The 21,273-nt window shown below is 44.5% G+C and overlaps 1 protein-coding gene across 1 annotated transcript in view; it reads right to left on the bottom strand.

Annotated features, from left to right (window-relative positions):
* The window catches only part of CPLX4 (complexin 4), a 20,873-nt gene extending 1,435 nt beyond the window's left edge, over positions 1–19,438 (bottom strand). Inside the window, exons 1-3 of the mRNA XM_019640604.1 lie at positions 19,217–19,438; positions 18,151–18,361; positions 13,251–13,338 (exon numbers count right to left, since the gene is read on the bottom strand). Of these exons, the coding sequence (XP_019496149.1) occupies positions 13,251–13,338; positions 18,151–18,317 (255 nt within the window). The 5' untranslated portion in view covers positions 18,318–18,361; positions 19,217–19,438. The remainder of the gene's footprint in view (positions 1–13,250; positions 13,339–18,150; positions 18,362–19,216) is intronic.
* Positions 19,439–21,273: the final 1,835 nt, after the last annotated feature.

Genomic DNA, 21,273 nt, shown 5'->3' on the forward strand with positions numbered 1-21,273 from the left:
GTCACCTGGGACCGTGTTAAAAAGACACATTATCTGGCTGCACCCCACACCTGAGGCACTCCTGACTGGGGCCCAGCAACCTGTGTTTCAAGAATTCCCCTCTGTTATGCGGATGCTGAAATGCTTGAGAATCACACACCAACTTGGCCTCAGGGCAGCTCTGCAAACTGTGGTGTCTATCAGCCCCAGGCTGTGACGCAGTGGCCCTGGCCCTGGCCCAGTTTGGAGGGTGGGGTTTGGGTTCACAGTGACCTGACAAGGCTCCCCCATTGCAGTCATTACTCTTTAGCGGCACTTCTGCTTAACCATGGTCCCTTCCCTCCCTTCTGCTAGCCATGTCCTCTTCCTGGGCGCAGAGTCATGTCATCTTCAGCCTTCTGTCCTTGGTACCTGGAAGCAAGTCTGGCACACAACACTTGTGTATTACATGTCTCGTCAATGTCATGGTTCCTACCCAGCCTCCTGACATCTAGCCTTGTGTTGCTGATACTACCCGCACAATTTGCCTTACAATTTCATCTTGTGGGTCTAGGCATGGCTGTCCCTAAATTTCCTAGTGCGTGATGCCTGGTGGTAAAAATCCCTTTACTTTGTAGTGAGAGAGAAGAATCTAAAGAAAAAGTTTCTGTGGGAATGGGAAGGGCCGTCAACATTCCCAGATGGCTGCTGTCAGATAATCGTCTGAGATCAGGTTGTAGCAGGAGGCAAACTGGGCTTCGGGGGTCGAGACGATTAAAGAGAGCGTCAGAAAATGATCTAAGCAGACTTAAGGGTCCACCTCAACGTGTTGTGGTCAGCCTGGAATTTGTTACCAAAGCACAAGACAAATCACAGAAAGATAAAATGACCATCTTAGTCTTAATCAGACCACACTGATTTGATTTTAGAAAGATTTTGACACCTGCTGAGTCTCCAGGTGGAGTTAAAGTCAGCACCTCCGGAGAGATAGAGAGAGAGAGAACTCCCCTTGCCTGGGTGCTGGGTGGAGATAATCCTAAACAAATATTGGTTGTCCCTAGGTCCACATGGCGAGCCAGGGTGATGTGTAAGCCTGACTCCATCAGTAAAGTTGGTTTCCGAGGGCCTTTCTGGTTCTAACACTCCATGGCTCTGTACTTCTCCAGGCTGGGGGCCACAGCCTTTCCCCCAGAACTCCTTTTATTTGGTTCTCTGGGCAGAGTGACAGCGAGCCTGGCTCCAGAAACAGCTGGACAGGCAGATTTTGATGCAGAGGAGAGAAGGCCTCGGGAGGCATGGTCCACACACAGCCCCTCCTGAAGACCTCCGAGAAGGACCACTCTCAGGGTCACCTCCTGAGGTCAGGGAAGCTTTTCCCTGCACTTGGCCAGGTCTTGTTCCCTCAAAGTGCTTAATGGATTACTTAGTTCCTTGTCAAACTGTTGTGGGGATTAATTAGTTAGCTAATACCCAGGGGCTCTCAACCAGTCCTCTGTGTCTGTTTATTTTTTTATTGACCTACCCTAGAGGTTCTGTTTCTTTTTTTCTTCTCATTTCTAGAAGTCTTCTCATTTCTAGAAATCTTATCAATTTGGGATATTGCTTAATGCAGCATTTTTGTGGGGAGAAGAGGAAACGCAGGACTGCAGCTTGGAGATTCCCAGTTCATATAAATGCAGGACATCTGCCCTCTCTCATGCACACCGAAATAATGATTTGCAAAGGCATTCCTGGCACCCCCATCCCTCTAGATGGTAATAAGAGTTCTGCAGATGTCACCAGGTTCTAACCTGGACAGAGTAGCTGCTGTGGGCCTGGAGAGACAGGACAGGCAGCTACTGACTTCCTTATCTTTATACTCCCATTGGCACAGTGCAGCCTAGAGTGTTGGCTTGAGAATCAGAATGCCTGGGCGCGAAGGTTACCTCCGTCATCTGCAGGCTGTGTGACCCTGGGTACCTTACACAACCTCTCTGAGCTGCATTTCTTTATCAGTTGGAATTCTATTATTTGCCTTAGAATTATAGAGGCTTAATTAGATGACAAGGAATTATTTGGACTAGATTAAGCGCTCAGCCAATGGTAGCTATTCATAAATGTCATAGCCCTCGGAGGCGGGCCGGGGATTTGCACTGGACAATTGTGGCTCCTGCACGTGGTGGTCAGACTCAGCTTTCCTCGCAAGCTGGGACTATTCATGTCCCTTTTGGCACTAGGGAGAGAGTTACATAGAGGGCCCAGCTCCCCTTACCCCTTGCCAGGCCCATGCTAGTGTTTGTGGGACCCAGAGGATGAGTACCGTGACCTGGCCCTCGTTTTTCCCAACCCCGGGCTCCATCTCTCACTGGGGACCTTGTGTGTACGGTTCCCAGTGTACAGAACCCCTGCCCCACTGTTCAGCCCTCGCAGTACTCAGGCCAGCAGCTCAGTGTATTCTCAGGAAGACAGGCCAGATGCAGAGGCCTGGGCAGGCCCCAGCATGCATTGAGGCATAGAAGTTGGGGTCCTAGGCAGCCAGAGTGTTGTCTAAAAGAGGGGTGTGGGCTCTGGGGAGGCCTGTCCCTTTGGCTCTGCAGACTTCTCACCCCATGTAAAGGAGCACGGCCTGAGGAGGGAGAGAGGGGAGCCCTTTAAAGCATGGGGTCCCCAGTTCCCCAGTCTAAAGGCAGTATTGGATGTAATCAATGGCTGTGGTCAGAGTCCTACAATCATCATCCTTCTAGAAGGACCATGTTACTGACCATCCATCAGCAGCACAATTGCTTCTGGTGGTGATTCTAGTACTGGAATCGACTTCCCTGGGCTACAGCCTAGGCTGTGGACACCTTATAACTAAGGGTAGGACAATCAGACAGGGCCAGGGAGTGTACAGGGACTCTAGAACCAAACCTGGATGCCTGGTCTCATTAGCCCTGGGTCCTACCCCAGTGGGCTAGCTCAGACCCAGGACAGGCCCAGGGCCAGGGTCTCATTTGTAAAAAGCTGCAACTGAGCCAGACTGCTGTCCTGCAGAGATGGCTAACGACAGTGGGAAGATTGTGGGGTACGGAACCAGAAGACCTGGGTGGAGTCCCAGTTCTGTCATTCACTCACTGCATGACCTTGGGCAAGTCACCTTACACTTCTGGTGCCCAGTGGGAGGATCCCCCGCCCCCACAGAGGAAGACTGAGCAGATTGAATGAGACATGTTGTGAAACAGGCTTATAAGCTTCTAAGTCCGGGACAAACAGTAGCTGTGGTTATTAATATTTTAGAGGAGGAAGGGCAGCTTGGTGTCAAGATCCCCGCTGAAAGGGTCCCTGGGATAAAGAAGGCATGGACAGTGAAACACGGGGTGGGAGTGGATCGTACCAGCCCTTAAGAGACAGATCTGGGACAGAGCAAGCAATTAAGGAAAAATGGTGGGATTTCTACAGCGGGCCCCAGGCAGCCTTGCCTCCTCCTTGCCTAATGAACCGCCTTGCTGATGGGACCTTGTCTGAAACCCAAACAATGACTGTCTCGTACAGACTTTCTGCTGCCCACAGACAGATCCCCCTGGCTGGGTAGACTGGGGGTATTTTGACACAGTTCACACCTCAAAGAAAGGCAGTAATGCCTCATTACACCCCACAAATACAAGTGCAATTATAGCCAGTATGAATCGGCTCCAGGGAGGGAGTGGAGGTTTAGCACTGAGAACCAAAGCATGAATGAATGAATGAGCAAATGATTGAATGAGTGAATGAAAGCATACAATTAGAGAACTTATGGGCTACACTTAATTCATAGAGGTTCTGTTTCAGAGATCTCATTTCTAGAAATCTTATCAATTTGGGATATTGCTTAATGTAGTTAAGAGCTAATCACTTTTATGCCGGCTGACAAGAATCAGTTTTAATCTCTTGGCTTTTAACCAGATTTGTAATATTAATTGCCAGGGCTGAATGCCCCATTATTTAAATAACCCCGTACTCTGCCTTTGTTATTTCCTGTGACTGATATCTGACTTTTCATTGAAGGGTAAGCACAACCCTGGAGTCAGGCTTCCTATGCCCTAGATCTTGATAAACCGGCCTTCATCTTGTAGCAAACTTGAGATACGATGACAAACTATCATAGATGATTATATTGTCAAAAAGGTGAGCATTCACCATTGCTAGAGTCTAGTCAATCCGGCTTGGGGTATAAGCAAATACCAGTGTGTCTGATGCTAGGTAGATTTGATTTGTTTTTGGTCTACATGATACCAAACAGCTAGATGGATGGATTTCGTCCACTTTGGCGAGTGGATCTAACATTTGATATTTACATACTTGAAGGATCAAGGCCGTCAGTAGTCACTTGTCTTCATAAACCACCCCTCACTGTCCTGGTTATGTGTGAGGGTGCTGTACTGGCCTCTACGCAAGGTGACAGCAACCTCTGGTTCCTCTTCTGCCAGAGCTTACAAGACATTTAGGGAGTGAGGATATAGAACAAAGAATACAGCCAGTCAACAAACACCTCCATTCAAAGTAAAATCGAGCACGGCCCGTTATGCCCCAAATAAGGGGGTATCTGGGCCAGGCCAGGAGACAGCAGCTGTGAGGCCACGAGGACCAGGCTCCCAGACACTCATCCTTGTTCTGACCAGCTGCTGCTGAAGGACAGAGCCAACTTTACGTCTTTCCCCCGAGGACAGAGTTTCTCAACTCTTTCTGTGCCTCTGAATCCCTCGAGAAGTGTAGAAAAATACCAATGGCCAGGCCTCACCCCCAGAGATTTGGCTCTAGTGGTCTGTGGTGGGGGCCCAGGCAGTAGAATTTTTAAAAAGCTTCTCCGGGTAACTGTGTGAGCCATGTTGAGACACTTATCTGGTGCTTCCTGGTACCTCCTTCTGCTGCATTGCGCCGTGCTTCCCTCGCTAGCTACTTAAAGAGCCCTCAGCACACCCAGATTAGGATAGATGGTGTGCATTTGACTTCTCAAATAACAGGCATCAGTTTATAACATCAGTTGAGAGTGTGCATGTATAGGGCCCTACATGGAATAAGAATTTCTAGACCCCGCTGGGAACACCTTACACTTCTTTCCTTTATGTAGGCATTCCACAGGGACCCAAGACGCTCTTTGAGGTCACTTATCCAAGCCCCCATTTACAGGTGATGAAACCCAGGTCTGGTGAAGATATTGCATACATGACATTCAGCTTTTTAGGAGATGAGAATTCAGCACGGCCGCCAGGTCGAGCAGGAAAACATGGCCACTGGGATCAGATGGGCTTGGGGTCTTATCTTGCCTTGTCATTTACAGGCTGTGTGACCTTGGGAAGTCGTTTTCCCTCTCTCCGCCGGTGTTATCTATGAAGGGGAAATAATATCTGCCTACCTTATGGGGTGGTTGTGAGGATGAACTGAGAAAGCTGGTGTGGCTAAGCAACACGTGTTACGTTCCTGCTGTGCTGCCCCAGGGTCCTGGAGCTCTCTTCTCCTTTCCCCGTGGGCTCTCAGAACATTCGGTCCATGGCTCTTGCAAGGGTGTGAGTAGAAGGAGCAAACTGAACTGAAGCAGGATGGAGACGGGAAGAAACAGAGGGCCCCTGGTGTGGCCCTCATGGCCTCCCCCACTGCCACCAGAAACAGCTGCTCAGAAGCAGGGGGTCTCAGCGTCCTGCTGGACGGCCCCAAGAGCTAACTCGAAGGAGGTGAGCCAAGAAAGGCTCAAACATCACATCCTTTTCTAAGAGGCAAATTTTAAATTCAGTTCTAATGGAGCTTTCAATGTGACACGTTTAGAGACAATTCTATTGATACACTCTCTTCTATCTCCATCTTTCTTCAAAATGAATACTGCCCTTAATCCAGCAGACAAACACCAGGTGTAACAAAATCATATAGCTCAGCAGGGGGTACGACATTATTTTTCAATGGCTAACCTAGACTGACAATTCCGTTAATAGGATTAGGGTTCATTGTGAAACTGTTTCTTCTTATTAATTTGGCTTGACTTACATATACATTTTGAATTGGTTAGGAAGAGGGGCACCTTTGTTTTCAGAAATAATCTTGTGACTTTATTTAAAATGTACTACTTCCTCTATTCGAAGAAATAGAACATCATAATGATAATGTAGAGTAGCCTTTGCATTTTATACAAAATTATAATTTTGTACTATAATTTTCTGATGTTGGGTCCAGACTTGTTCTTTTCATGAAAATTTATTTTCATATAACTCTTATGGCAGATAGATTCTTTCTGCTGATTTTGATACTTTGTTCTTTACATGTGTTTCCTTCATTTTTTTTTCCTTTTCCCCAATAACATTGATCATTCAGCACATCTTTTCCATGTGTGCGTGTGTATGTGTGTGTGTAACTTCTACATGTCAGGCACCATACAAGGCACTGAGGACAAAGATGAAAAATTCAGCCCCTTTTGTTAAGCAGCACACAGTCTAGTAGGTGAGCATATTCAGGGTGGTAACAATGTAAGACACATGTGCCAGTTATTGCAGAAACATGGAGGAGGGTGAGGAGAAGTGGCACGAGACCAAAATCTTACAGGGAGGACAGGGGCCAGGGGAGCAGGGTCCAGGGGATGAAGGGAGAGGAAGGTACAGTCAAGGCAGGGAGTGGCAAAAGGTGAGGCTGGAAAAATAGGAACCACAACATGATGTACAGGCCAAGGGGTTTAGACTTTATTCTAAAAAGTCATAGTTAGCCTTTTCCACGAAGTATTCAAAGTGATGAAAAGTAAGGACCTACAACCAAGATTACTCTACCCAGCAAGCCTATCATTTGGAATCAAAGGAGAGACAAAGAGCTTCCCAGGTAAGAAAAAGCTGAATGAGTTCATCACCACCAAACCTGTATTACAAGGAATGTTAAAGGGTCTTCTTTAAGAAGAAAATAGAAAAACCAAAAATATGAATAACAAAACGGCAATACTATGTATCTATCAATAATTACTTTAAATGTAAATGGATTAAATGCTTGAATCAAAAGATATAGAGTGGATGAATGGATAAGAAAACAAGACCCATTTATATGCTGCCTACAAGAGCCCTGCTTCAGATCCAAAGACGCACACAGATTGAAAGTAAAGGGATGGAAAAAGATATTTCATGCAAATGGAAACAAACAAAAAAGCTGGAGTAGCAATACTTACACCAGACAAAATAGACTTTAAAACAAAAGCTATAACAAGAGACAAAGAGGGACCCAGCAATTCCAATGCTGGATATTTATCCGAAGAAATCCAAAACACTAATTTGAAAAGACATAGCATAGGGGAGATCCAAGATGGCAGAGTAGATATACATTGTGCCTGCTTCATTCTGTGAACAAATTAAAATTACAACTACATTATAGAACAATCAACCTGGAGAACTACATGAAGCCTGGCTGAACAGAAGTTTTATAACTAAGGATATAAAGAAGAAGCCATGTTGAGGCTGGTAGGAGGGGTGGAGATGCAGCACTGGCCAATCCCAAACTTCCATGTGGCGGTTGAGAACCGGGAGGGATATCTCAGCCATGGAGGTTCCCCCCAGAGGAGCAAGGGGCCCCAGCCCACACCGGCCTGCCTAGCCAAGAGTGCTGGTGCCGGGAAGAGGAGCCCCCACAACATCTGGCTGTGAAAAACAGTGGGGATTCTGACCATCGGGTGGGATGGAAGATGGTGGGAAACCCAGGCGTCCTCTTAAAGGACCCACGCACAGACTCTCTCACACCCAGGCACTCACCTTGGGCTCCAGCGGAGGCACAGTAACTCGTTGGGGCCTTGGAGACATATGGGGGTGGGGTGGTCGGGTTGGGGAGCCAGACTGAGACTTTGGGATGAGGGCTGGGGAAGGGGGTGGAGGACAGTTGACATTTTCCCTGTGAGGGGTCCTTCTCCTGTGCAGCTGGCAGGTGGGCACCATCTTTCCTGTGCTCCCCTTATGCTTCCGGCCAAATCTGAATCTGATTGATCTGGTGAGCTCTGCAGCTCCACCCTGCTGACTCACTGGGACCCCACTCCACCCAACTCCCGCAATGCTGGAGGCACTTTCTCCAAGAGCAGCCATCCCCGCCCACATTGCACTCTTCCTCAGAAAACTATCAGCGTCCAACAGACACCAGGTGGGCAGTAACTGGCCTCGATGTGCTCTTAGTCTTTTGCTGAGTAGCTTCAGGCTTGGCACTGGCACCAAACCAGAATTTACATTAACCTGGTCACCACAACTCTTCCCACTCTAGTGACTCCTTGAGACCCTGCTTCACCCAATTTGCATATTGCATGAGGCTTTATCATGGGGTAAACCTTAAGGGAGTTGGCAGGTAGTAACTTGGTGATTTACTGGAAGAGGAAAGCATCAAGGGTGACCTCCAGTTGCTGGCCTGGGGGATGGGCTGGCTGGGGAGCCATCAACGGAGGTGAAGCCTACAGGAGCAGCAGGTTTAGGGGATAATGACAGAGTCTATTCTAAATATGAGCTATGAGGTGCCCAAGTAGAGGTAGATGCAGCAGTGACACTTAGGAAGAAGTTGTGGGCTGGAGGTACAGATTTGAGAGTCATCAACACACAGAGAGGTGATAGCTGAAAGCAACAGCCAGGTGCAGCCATTCAGGGAGAATGTGCAACTTGAGTGGGAGAAGCAGCAAACCGAGGGAGCACCGTGTAACATTCCAAAATTTGGGGGCAGATAGGGGAGGGGTAACCCATGAAGAAGACAAAGAAGAAACAGTTTAAGGAGAGACAGAACCAGAAGTCCGGTGTCCAGAAACTGAGGACAGAGAGGGCTTCAGGCAGGGAGCAATGACCAATGCTAAACAAAACAAAGAGAAACCAAGAGGTTCAAAAAGAAAATAAGAGAACCACCTGGCTGAGCGTTTGAAGGAGGGAGGTGTCAGCAGAGCAGTGGGAACCAGTCATTTAGGGAAGACACCTAGAAAGGCATGTTTACTCAGGAAGTGCTGTTTGTTTGTTTTCATTGGGAGAGACTGAACTCCTTTATATTTATAAAGGAGAGGCCAATAGAGAGAAAAACCTGCAAATACAGGATTAATGGAGTGAGATCCAAATCTAACATGAGTTTCATGGCTTACTGTAGGCTTTTGAAGTCCTCTAATTACTCGTAATTTGAAAGCCAGAGGAAATCAACAGAGTGTGGATGTGTGTACACGAACATGATAATGACTGATATACTTTACTATCTATACCTCAGATTATGGCAATTTGATTATTGCATTTACTTGACTCCTTATGTCATTACTGCAATTAAAAGTGGTCATCAAAATACACGGGTACAACAGATGATATTGTTCATGACAATGAACCGTAAACTCAGAGGGGAAGCCTTCTACAGTTTGTTTGTGGGGTGAGGGCCCACACTGCTCCTTCTCGGAACCCAAACTTCCTTTCCCCAGTCAGCAATTGAGTGGAACGCTTTTTCCCAGGAAACACAAGCCAAATAATTTCTTTAGAAAATACAGTTCTAATTCCAAAATAGGACATAGTTATCCTGATTAGACCTGACAGCTCCCGGGAAGACATTTTCCTCAGATCTGCTCTCTGTTGGGCCTGGGTAAAGGAAAGAGCCCAGAACCATCTTCAGCAACTGGGGTGACGACATGACTCTGGGGAACTGTGAATGAGGTACCCGGGGGAGTCCCTCATTAGCTGAAGGACATGTCGAATGTGTGCAGCACTCTGTAAACTGTTAATACTATTAAGTGTAGCGGCTTTCCCAACGTGGACTTCATAAGACGGCACAGGGCTAAGAGGCGAAGGCTGTTATGAAGAGCCCAATAAGGCCTCGGTGACCTTTGCTTTCTGCCCAGAGCCATTTTCTTAGTTAGAGAGTTGTGTTCAGTTCTCCAGTCTACCATCCTGGGTTGAGAGACACGGATTAGAAGGGGTGTGGGGAGAATGGGGCATGAAAAAAGTACCCGGTGAAGAACAAGCAGGTGCGAGCCTCTGTTTGTCACAGGAAGCTTTGTGATCTTGGGCAAGTCCCTTCATTTACATGAGTTTTATGATTGCGCATTGAGTGTACACCTACGTCATGTGCTTTTCGGTATATAAGGAGTAAGTTTACTAGAAAGAGAAATACCACACAGATGCTGGGCTCAAGGAGCCAAAGCTCCATGGTGGCCCAGGAACCCACCCTGCTCTAGGAAGAGACTTCGGAGGCAGAGGAAGGGGCCGCCGGCGAGCTCCTCCGGTGACCCGCCCAGCCCAAGGTTATCGCTAATTCTTAACGACAGTACCATTTGTCCTACTGATGCCCTTTGATAACCATTTATTTTTATAGTCATCATGCTGTACATCATATCCGCAGGGCTTATCTACCTTCTAACTGGAAGTTTGTCCTTTTGACCCCCTTCACCCATTTTTCGCCCGCCCCCACCTCCTGTCTCTGGCAACCACCAATCTGGTCTTTCTATGAGTTCAGTTTTTTTAGAATGCACATATGAATGAAATCATACTGTTATTTGTCTTTCTCTGCCTGACTTATTTCACTCAGAATAATGCCCTCAAGTCCATCCATGTTGTCACAAATGGCAGGATTTTCTTCTTTTTTTAAGGCAGAGTGAGATTCCATTGTGTGTGTGTGTGTGTGTGTGTGTGTGTGTGTGTGTATACAGAGGGTGCCAAAAAAATGCACATACATTTTAAGAAATAAAAGAACTGTATGAAAATTATGTTGATGGTATCCACTTTGAGCACCTCTTGTAGTTGCAGAAGTCAAATGTGACTTGCATTCATTTTTCGTTATCGGTATATATTGAGAATTACAATTTTAATACAGTTTTTCTCTTCTTAAAATATGTATACATTTTTTGGCACCGTGTGTGTGTATGTGTATATAAAATACATATACATATATATACACATATACACCATGATGACCATTTTTAATTGCAGTAATCAGATACGTGCTCAATTAAGTGCATAATCAAGTCGCCACGCCTCATGAAGGAGATGTAGGCAGTGACTTGAGCACCTTCGTCCCGTCTCTGACGGAGCAGCTCCTCGCTGGTCCAGGCCTCTGTCAGCCCTCCTCCGCTGCTCTGTAGCACCGGCCGGCAGGCCCCTTATTCCGTTCCTTCCAATTCACTGGAAATATTACCGTGGCCTTGACCTTTCCCAATCGCCATGATGCCCACAGGCACTGCCTAGCCTTCCAGGGCCTCCTTACTTCTTCTCAAAGCATCTAGGAAATGAAAACCTACAACTTAAATTCCCATCGTGGTTTTCAGATGGCGCTCTAGACTCTAGGAGGTTCTTCTGCTTAATCAAATACCTGCGTTATATACAGTTCCATAGTAGCCGGCAGCACGAGCCCCTCCAGATACAGGGACTTGAGAGAGTATGAGATTCAGCGCATGGCATTTAGGGCCTGGGACGCGACCATCCCCACAGCCATCATTTTCCCAGGGTCATCCACTCTCAAGGTTGCACAGCCGCCTTCCTTCAATTCTTCGTCAACTACTGGCGATCATTTCAAAATCCTGCACCATCCTGGTTGCTGCGGAGTCAGCTAACACTTCTCTGTCCTGACAGACCACAGGAGGGTCCCACTGCTCAGATGGTCCCCTCCCACCCAGCCTTGTCCCACCTGGTCCCTAGCTGGCGCTGTCACCTCCTGCTTTGTGACCACCCACCAAGCCCTTCCAGACTTGCTAGCACAGCAACCACTTCAGAATAAAATGCACGGATCTAGTCTTTAGAATCAAAAGAATAGATGCCAAAAATAAAACGGTCACTTCCAGACATTTGTTTCTGTTCCCCACCGCCGCCACTGTCCCTGTTACAACCCGCAGTCCCCGCGGAACTGAGAACCCCCAAAGCGACGGCGCGCTTCCCAGGGGCTGATCGCGCCCGCTGCGGCTGCGGACACTAGGGGGCGCGAGGGTCCCGGATTCCTGTCCCTCGCTGGCGGCCGCTGCGGCGAGGTCCACCCTGAAGCTGGGGTCTGGTTCCGACAGGAGTGGCCGTTCTGCACCGACGGGAAGCAGCTGCCCGAGGGCTGATCTGGGGGCCTGGGAAATGCGACTGCCCTCTGCTGCCCTTTCTAGCTACGGGAGTTATTGAAGTCCCCTTTACACCCAGAGCCTCGATGGGGTGGGTGGGAGAGGCACATGAGACCTGTGACAGCCACCGGAGGCAGAAGAGGTACCCAGGGGTGGGGCTGGACTGCAAGCACAAGGCGCTGCTTTCAGATTGGGGCGTTAGCCACATTGTGGGGGACCCTGGACAAAACCGAATATGATTCCAAGTGTTGATTTTTTTATGGTGCACTTTCTATTATCTTTTTTTATGGATAGTGTGCATTGGATTAGAATTTCCATGTGCTTTACAAAAAGCAGCAGTTGTATTATCAGCATTTCGAGTATTTTTCGCACCATGGGAAAATTGTTGAAGCATTGTGTATAGAATCCATTTTTACAAAATGCAGCCATAATAGAAAACTGGCCCAGGAAAGCCCCCACCTGAAAGGAAACTCTGCGGTGAAGGATTAGGTGCTAAATGCTTCCAAGTGACCTTCGCATCTATTTAGTTGGGTTTGTATTTGGAATCTCCCCGGTGACTCACAGATGCTTCCATCAAGCAGGCAGACAACACAGGAGAAAAAAAGCAATGTGGCTGGCTGCTGGGGGTGCGACACTTCACTAAAGTAGTGAGCAGAATGGGTTGTCCCCAAAGTCTTCGTGCAGTTTTAAGCCACTAGAACTTTTGGGACATCTCGAATATTAAGAGTAAAAAGAGCAGAGACCTTGGGGCAAGAGGGAGCTGTGTTCAAATCCTTGCATGAGTTGCTCTTTTTCAGGGTTTAGAGGCCAAAGTTCCAGTCCTAGTTTGTCACTCTATAGCTGTGGGTTTTTTGCAAAACTATTGAACCCCCCTGGGCTGCAGTGTTTTTATGCTAAAAGAGTCAGTGGCATTAGATTCTTAGATGAACTCAAGGTTATCAGATTGTAGAGGCATTATGGTGCTTGTGTTCATTTTACTTAATAATGTCACATTCACATAACTTTTATTACAGTTCATTCTTAGACTTGCTCTACTTTATTATTGTTGTTGCTAACCTCTTACCATCCTAATTTATAAATTACATTTTATCACAGGTATGTGCATATAGGAAAAGACGTCGTATCTATAAGGGTTTGGTACTATCTGTGGTTTTAGGCATCCACTGGGGGTCTCTGAACGTATCCTCCATGGATAAGGGGGGACTATTGTATACATATATTCATGAGCAGGTCCCTTTGCTGATAACCAGTCTTAATTTTTTATTATGTAAGAAGTGACAGGATGTTTACTGTGTTAAGAGTGTCTCACCTTTGGGAGTCTGTACTTTTCTCGGAGATGGACTCTCAGGCAGGCCCTCTCTGCCTTTTTTTGTGTAAATGCAGCATCTCTTTCCATCCTAAAAGGAAACGAATAGAAGAAGGGATCAAAGGACATTGAGAGCTAAGGACATTCCAGCCCCTGCTCAGAGGAGGCAGACACTGGGATACACCTTCGAGTCCCCACTGCCCTCCGACATGGGGGGTGGGGCACGGGAGCTCCGTTTCCAGCAAGGTCCTGAGTGACTGTTCAGCCAGCTAACACATCCAGGACTGTGCTTTGGAGGCACATGGTATTTGGGTGTAATGTAAAGCTGTTTCCCTTTATTGTCTCCCCCGAGACCCCAGTGTAGGCTCAGTGTCCCAATTCCCTGTTTGGAAGGAGGCATCCCAAACAAGATGGGATGGACTGCACAGAGCTCTAAGGAATGCCTAATTGGCTCCATGACTACACTGGTTTGAAATAAAATCCCCTGCTCATGTTGATCCAGGCAGAAGCAGACACCTTTGGGGATGTCTGCGAAGTTCACAACACTGCCTTCTCTCCCCGCTGCCCACAGAAGTGCATTACCCGGGGCTAAATGTATGCGCGTGGCCCTGCCCTCTGGCTGTTTTGGATTGGACCAAGCTGGGTAAATGAAATCTCTTCTCTGGGAAGTTGGGATTGGAACTGAGGCACGTGGTGTGGCTGGAGCTGTAACAGGTGAACATGGAGGCCATGGGCTGCAGTTTTCTATCAGCCACATGGTCTGGGTAAGAGATGGAGAGAGCTGACTGCTGAGAAAGAAGAACAAAGCTGCCAGACAGAGAGAGAAGCAACGGCAAGCGATGGAAGGGTGCTCGTGGTTCCCCGACAGCTTTCTGGTCCCTAGTGTAGGCCCATGTGGGGCCTGGTGGGATTTCCGCTAATGGGTTTTGGTTTGATGAAGCATCTTTGCATGTAACGTGGTTTGCATTAAAACGAACTCCCTGTTTTCATTTTCATGTGGCTAAACTGGTTTCTAGTTCTTGACTCCCAAGTTTTGAAATCATCTTAACCATTACACAGAAGGTTGACTGAAGGAAGGGCTGAGTCTGAAGCGCTCAGATTAAACTATTCATCGCTGGGCCCTGGAATTGGGCACTCGGAACTGAGTGCACTCTGCAAATTGTGAGGCCTGGAATAGGCAGCAGAGGACACTGGGTTCAATCTTCCAGTTTTGGAGAGGGAAACAGAATAAGCGACTTACCCAAGAGATCAGTGACCTGTGGTGTGGGCAGGAGCAGGTCTTCTGCCCTGCCCAATATTTTACTGTGAGATATTTCAAACATGCAGAAAAGTTGAAGGAATTTTACAGTGAAACCCATATACTCACCATCTAGGTTCTACATTAAGCATCTACTATACATGTTTTATCACATATCTATCTCCCTCTGAACATTCATTCCCCCATCTTATTTTTTTGATGCATTTCAAAGTTGTAGACATCAGTACTTCTCCTCAAAAACACTTCAAGATGCATGACATTAACTGCAGTTACATATTTAAGTTTTATCATCTATGTCTATCTATCATCTATCTATCTATCTATCTATCTATCTATCTATCCATCATCTGTCTGTCTATCATCTATCATCTATCATCATCTATCTCCTATTGGCTTTGCTTATGTAACCCCAAACCCCTCTTAAGATATAAAAAACATTACTGAGAACATTCCCTCCTCCCCAATCTCCATCAGTGCCTGGTCCCCAGACATAGAGACGACCGCTATCTTTTCTCCACCATGGACTGGCTTTGCCTTCCTAGAACTTTGTATAAATGCAACCATGTGTCATGCATTCTTTTGTGTAAGGGTTCTTTCACTCAGCATAAAAAACTCTTGAGATTTAGTCAGGTTTTTATTTATCAGTACCTTGTTCCTTTGCATTACTGAGTGTAGTTTGCTATATGAATGTATCACGTTTGTTACTCATGGTGCTGGTGGTGAGCACCTGGACATCTCCCATTTGGGGCTGCTGTGAATGAGGCTGCTGTGAACATTTTTGCACAAGTCTTTTTGTGATCATATGTATTCATTTCTCCTCAGTAATATCCAGGCATGGAATTGCTGAGTTGTAGGGTAACTAGGTTGAGTAAGTGTAGTTTTATTAGAAACTGTCAGACCTTTTCTATCTTACATCTCATCAACTGGAAGAATTCTAGTTGGTCTGCATTCTGGAGCACATTTGGTATTCTGTCTTTTTAATTTTAGCCATTCTAATGTGTGTGTAGTGGTATTTGAGTGTGATTTTCATTTTCACTTCCATGATGACTAATGGTATTAGGTTGTTTTTTCATGTACTAATTGGCCATTTGTATATCTTTGTGAAATATTTGTTCAACTCTTTTTGCTCAATTTATTTTGCCTTTATTATTGAGTCTCAGAAATGCTTCATATATCTTAGGTCCTAGTCTTTTGTAAGATATACATTTCGTAAATATTTTCTGTCTGTGGCTTGCCTATTTACTTTCTTAATGGTGTCTTTTAATGCACAAAAGTTTTTAATTTTAGTAACAGGTAATTTATCATTTAAACATTTTATGGTTATTGCTTTCAGTCATGTGTAAGAAATCTGACTATTTCCAAGGTGCAAGGATATTCTATGCTTTTTTTCTAAATGCTTTAAAATGTTAGCTTTTATGTTTAGGTCTGTGATGCATATCAAAATTCAAGTTACAAATAGCACTGTAGCAATTGTACCATAAGTAAGATAAAGGGGCATTTTAATATAATTGAGAGACATGGAGGCATAAACAGATTATTGTCTTCCTTAGACCTTTCCAAGTGTTCTATTTAGGTATTGATGTCTTTCAGTACTAATGTTATAGGTAACAACAACAAAAAATATGAACATAGAAGTAAAATAAAAATGAATGCACAGTAGAGTGCATTGTTAAGTAGTTTTTAGTTTACAATTAGTGGAGTCAGTCCCACAATTTTTCTAAAATGATGGACAGGCTTTTAGTTGCTAATATTCATGTTAATGATTATAGCTGCTATAATGTCTATAGCTCTCTCTACATGTAACTTGTAGTGAACCCCTGTTTGAAGCCTACTTCTCTATGTTGTAGTCTAGGAGATGAAGCTCTTGAAAACTCAAGCAATGGACTGGAAGTCATGCCTCTTGCCATGGGGAAGCAGGCTGGCCCTAGTGTCTTGCTACTATTTCTTAAATTAGGTGACTACATACATTTGTAATACACACACACACACACACACACACACACACACAGTGAGGAGTAGTTGGCAAATAACCCAATCCATTGATGGACCACACCATTTGGGCATTTTGATCCGTCCAGATATGAAATTAAGAAAATTAGACATTAGTTTAATCAAACAGATGCCGTATCTGTGACCGGATTATGGCTTAGCCATATTAATGATATTTTACATGATCAAGTGTATAGTCTAGATTGCTGACTATTTTCTTTTTATAAGCCCACTTGAAGTGAGGACATTGGTACGATTGTTCTACTTTTGTTTCTTCAGTATACTTGTTTTTTTACACGCCATGGCCGAAACTAGTCAATATTTAAGGAATGCTACTTGTTTTTGGCCCAAGAATTATCTCAGAAGCAACACAATTTTTGCAGGTGCATTTACTTTTTTAACTGACTTTAATTTACTGCAGAGTCAAGCATAATACATTCTAGGTAGTTTATAAGCCATGATTTCTTTCAGAAAACAATATAGAAGACAAGGTTTCCATTAAAGGGAATCCTTTTGTACTTTCTTAGTTTCCTCCAAGTTATGAACCTTGTCATTTATAATCATTTTAGCGATAGGATTCAAGCAGCAATTATGTAATTGTTGTTCGCAAAACAGCCATGGAGGCATATGATAAACATTTAACCTCAAGACTGATGCTTCAAATCTTAGCAGATTATTAAAACTCTTAAATGAATTCATTAAACTTTAAAAAAATTACATGGAGACTGTACTTAATTGAAGATCAGTCTTCAGCAATGAAAAATTGTTGGTGATATTCATTCCATATACTGAACTACAATGTTACTAATATTTTGTTTTTATTACATTTTATATAGCCAGGAGAATGTCCTGATTTTTCAGAGGTATATGGTTGAAGTATTTAGGGGTGAAGTACCATGATGCCTATAATTTACTTTGAAAATTGTTCTCTATATCATCAGTCAATCAATCAATCATCATCTATCCAACTAACCTATCTATAAGCAAATATGGCAAAATGTTAACTGTTGACTTTAAGTCATAGGTAGGTATAGGTATTCGTTATACTGTATATAGGTATTTGCTATACTGTATATAGGTATTTGTTATGCTGGTCAACTTTTCTGTATCTTTAAAATTTTCATAATAAACAGCCCACAAATTTATTCATAGTCTTTGAGAAGCCAAGTCTTATGACACAATTGTTATCTTGTGCTTTCCAGGCTCTTCTGCCCACGTGGGATCAAGAAGTTTGCGCTATATGTTGTTTAAGGCCCTCTTCTTAGTCTGAATTCTTACAATTTGAAAGCTTTTCCCTTGCCAGGAGGGTGAATTTCCAAAAGGCTGTACAGATCGTTAAGCTCACAGTTTTCCCTCTGAACAGTTAAACTGAAGTCAATTAAAATGTGCCTCGATCAAAAAATGTTAAGCGGTACTAAAAACGACATGTAGATTCATTTAGTTTACATTTCCATTCAGACAAAGAGGACATAGCAACTGCTGATTCTACAACCTTGTTCACTTTTACAGAACCAGTCTGTCTTCCTAAGGTGAGAAGACAAGAGCTCAGGGTAAGACATGGAAACAGCAAAAAGAGAGAAACTGGGAGTGGAAGAAGGTAAGGCCAGTCTTCATGCCTTTTTGCGTTTAAAGGGAAATGCAACCGCGTGTACTCACTTCTCCTCAATCATTTGCTTTTGATATTCCTCATATTCTTCTCTAGTCATTCCTTGAGCAGCAGCAGGGTCAGATGCACTTCCTTCTTCTTTTCTTTCTTCAGACCCACCACCAAATCCTAAATTCTTTACCTGGTTACTTATCATCGTTTTCATAAAGAAAGCCATTGTTGCTGCCCCAGAAACAGAAAGCCAAAAAACTCAGACAAAACCTGAAGGAAAAAAAAAAGACAAACTCCAAATATCCGTACCGACAGCCACACGCTTAAGAGCCAAGAACCTTGCACAGCCTCATCTCTTCAAGGGCATGATGATAGAGAAGGGTGGTTTGTGAGCTGTAAGCTGGATTAAAGGGGTGAACTGCCTCGTAGAAAGAGGCAGATGGTTCAGATTACTCAGGCATACAGTCAGATGGCACCGACTGCTTTCTGAATTAATACACTAAGCTAATTTCAGAGGGAAAAAAGAATCCTTCCCATTATCTACCCCTCCCTCCCATCCATTTTAAAATTTTAAATTACCAGCACACCAGGGCTTCCTCCAGAGTGCTGCTTCAATTAATCAGAGCTGACATTATGTGGCTGTAGTGGAATTTCCAAATTCCAGCCTTTGAACCCAACATCCTGTTGAAAACTGAGTCCAATGAGACTCAAAACCCAAAGTGCTCATTAAGCAAAAATAATCCTTTGATCTGTCATTTCATCTCACTGGATGCTAAGCACACCGTGAGGATTTGCCTTTGGTTTGCTTGGATTCTCAACTGCTTCAGTGGTTCCAGTGCCCCATATAAAAATATCCAACTGAGGGTGGCCAGTTAGCTCAGGTGGTTAGAGTGCAGGCTCATAACACCAAGGTAGCCGGTTCGATTACCACATGGGCCAAGGAGCTGTGCCCGCCACAATTAGATTGAAGACAACTGAAGAAGATCATGGGACCTGGAAAAACATACTGTTCCCCCCCCACACACACACACAAAATAAATAAATAAAAATAAATAAAAAACAAATATCCAAGGGCAAGTTCAAAGGGCCAGGCAGTGGGTCCTCAATTTACATTGGGAAGGTTACCTCCGCCTGCTGCGCTGAAACGGTACACTTCTGCATGGAAGCGATGCATTCGGCACTTCCGATGCTCCCATCCAGAAGGTAAGGACATAGGTGGAACAGGGTCAGCTTTTTCTCTTACGTACAATGAACTTCCAAGGTGCTCTACTTAAGCTCACAGGTGTACTTGGAGAAAACCTTTGACAATGTTTTGTCACGCAGCAGATTCTCAATGGTGGTGGTTTTCCTCAGGTCAAGGGAGGAACTGAGTACGGCTAAGACGTTAATCCACGTTAGTTAGTATCTTTCTAATTAAAGCAATCCAAAGCAGGGTGTGCGTGTGTGGGGTGGACTCAGGGAGGGGGGAAGAGATGTAGGCTATTTGTAACCTGTGCTTATTATTTTATCATCGGGAGAGCCCTCAGGAAATAGATGACTACCCTTCAGGTTGCACAGAAGTATATAATCTGGATTTTTGCCTAAAATGCTTGTCTTAGATATCTTAAGATCTGCTTTCCCTTTTTCTAACCCATTTTAAAATGTTGCTAAAATGGTCTCAATTTGAAAGGCTAACAGGTTTAGGGTGAAGCAGAAACGTTGCTCAGAACGCTGATGGAGAGCGTACATGAACTTAGCTCCACTTTCACTTTTAGATGCGTTGCCTGGAACTCAGCACATTCAAACCATTATCTCTTAAGTTACCATTTATCATAAACTATATTTCATCTCCATTGACGGGGTTACTTATTAATAAGGTCTTACAGAACTTTTCAGATGATAAAAAGCCAGAGCACCTGTGTTTGTCTGTTTTGTTTTCCCAGTTCAACTCTCCTTTAGAAAATACTGCACAGATGTTCCATGACATTCAAAAAAACTTTCATTTCCCAAAGACAAGGGCAATTGGCTGAAGGTCTGTTCTATATAATAGTTTAGGTCAGAAAGTGAAATCCCTAAAGCCAACTTGGATTAATAGGCCTGAATCAGGTTAATATTATCCCTTAAAGAATAAAATAAAAAACCAAGATAATAAAAATACCACTTCATATTTTATTGTAAATTGAATTATTGTTCACATTTATTGTAAAACTCTTCATTACAACTCCACTTTATTAGGAACTGGGAAATATTATTAATGGTGATGGTGTGAATTCTAAGCCCGAAAGCCAGTTTGTACAGCAGCCTCTGTCCTTGTCTGCGTGCAACGGGGGGAGGGGACAAGCATTAGGGACCTTTAGGCAGTAGCCACATCAGGGTGACAACTGAATACTCCCAGGTATTGCTTTGTTTTATGAAATCAAGTCTCTCATTATCTTCCCAACAGATAATTCCAATAAAAATGGGATCATGTCTGGAAAAACTTTTTATTCCTCAATTTATTCCAATGGCCTTTCCACTTGGACAGCCAGTAACTAGTTGCTGCTGTAGAGCATTCACGCCTCCAGAAAGGGAAAATATTATAAGTCACCCATTTGTGAAATGGGACCGCTAGGCGTTCCCCCTCCAAAGGCTTCTTCTCATCACACCTGAGTAAGACCCCAGACCTTCACTATGGCCTGCAAGGCCAAGGCCACGTCCCCAGGACCCCCGCGCATGTCCACAGCCCCCACAGCTCCTGGTTTCCACCATCCCACCCCCAGCAGGCTCACAGATCAGGCTTTAAGTTTCCTTTAATTTCTTTCAAACCCATCTCATTTATTTAAATTTTATTTTATCCAGTATTTCCCAGAAGATGGGGGTCCACTACCTTAGTCTCCTAATTTCTGAAACCACGTTTGAAAGACTTTCTTACACCCACCAACCCTGTGAGAGAAGCATTATGAAAAAACGGAAGGTCATCTTCACTGAGTGGCAGAGCCAAGACTCAAACCCAGGTTTGTCTGGCACCAAAGCTCTACTCTCTCTTTTTTATACTGTGTGGGCCTCAGAATTAGAATTACTTGATTAAATGGTGCTTGCCAAAAAGATGAAAACTTTTTAACTGCCATTACTAAGAGTTCCAGTTTAACTATACTTTTACCAGTATTTGGCTATTAAAAGTGAAAACATCACATACGTTGTTTTAATTAATCTGTATTTTTCAT

This window comes from Hipposideros armiger, unplaced genomic scaffold (genome assembly GCF_001890085.2).
Source record: "Hipposideros armiger isolate ML-2016 unplaced genomic scaffold, ASM189008v1 scaffold_52, whole genome shotgun sequence".
Classification (NCBI taxonomy): domain Eukaryota; kingdom Metazoa; phylum Chordata; class Mammalia; order Chiroptera; family Hipposideridae; genus Hipposideros; species Hipposideros armiger.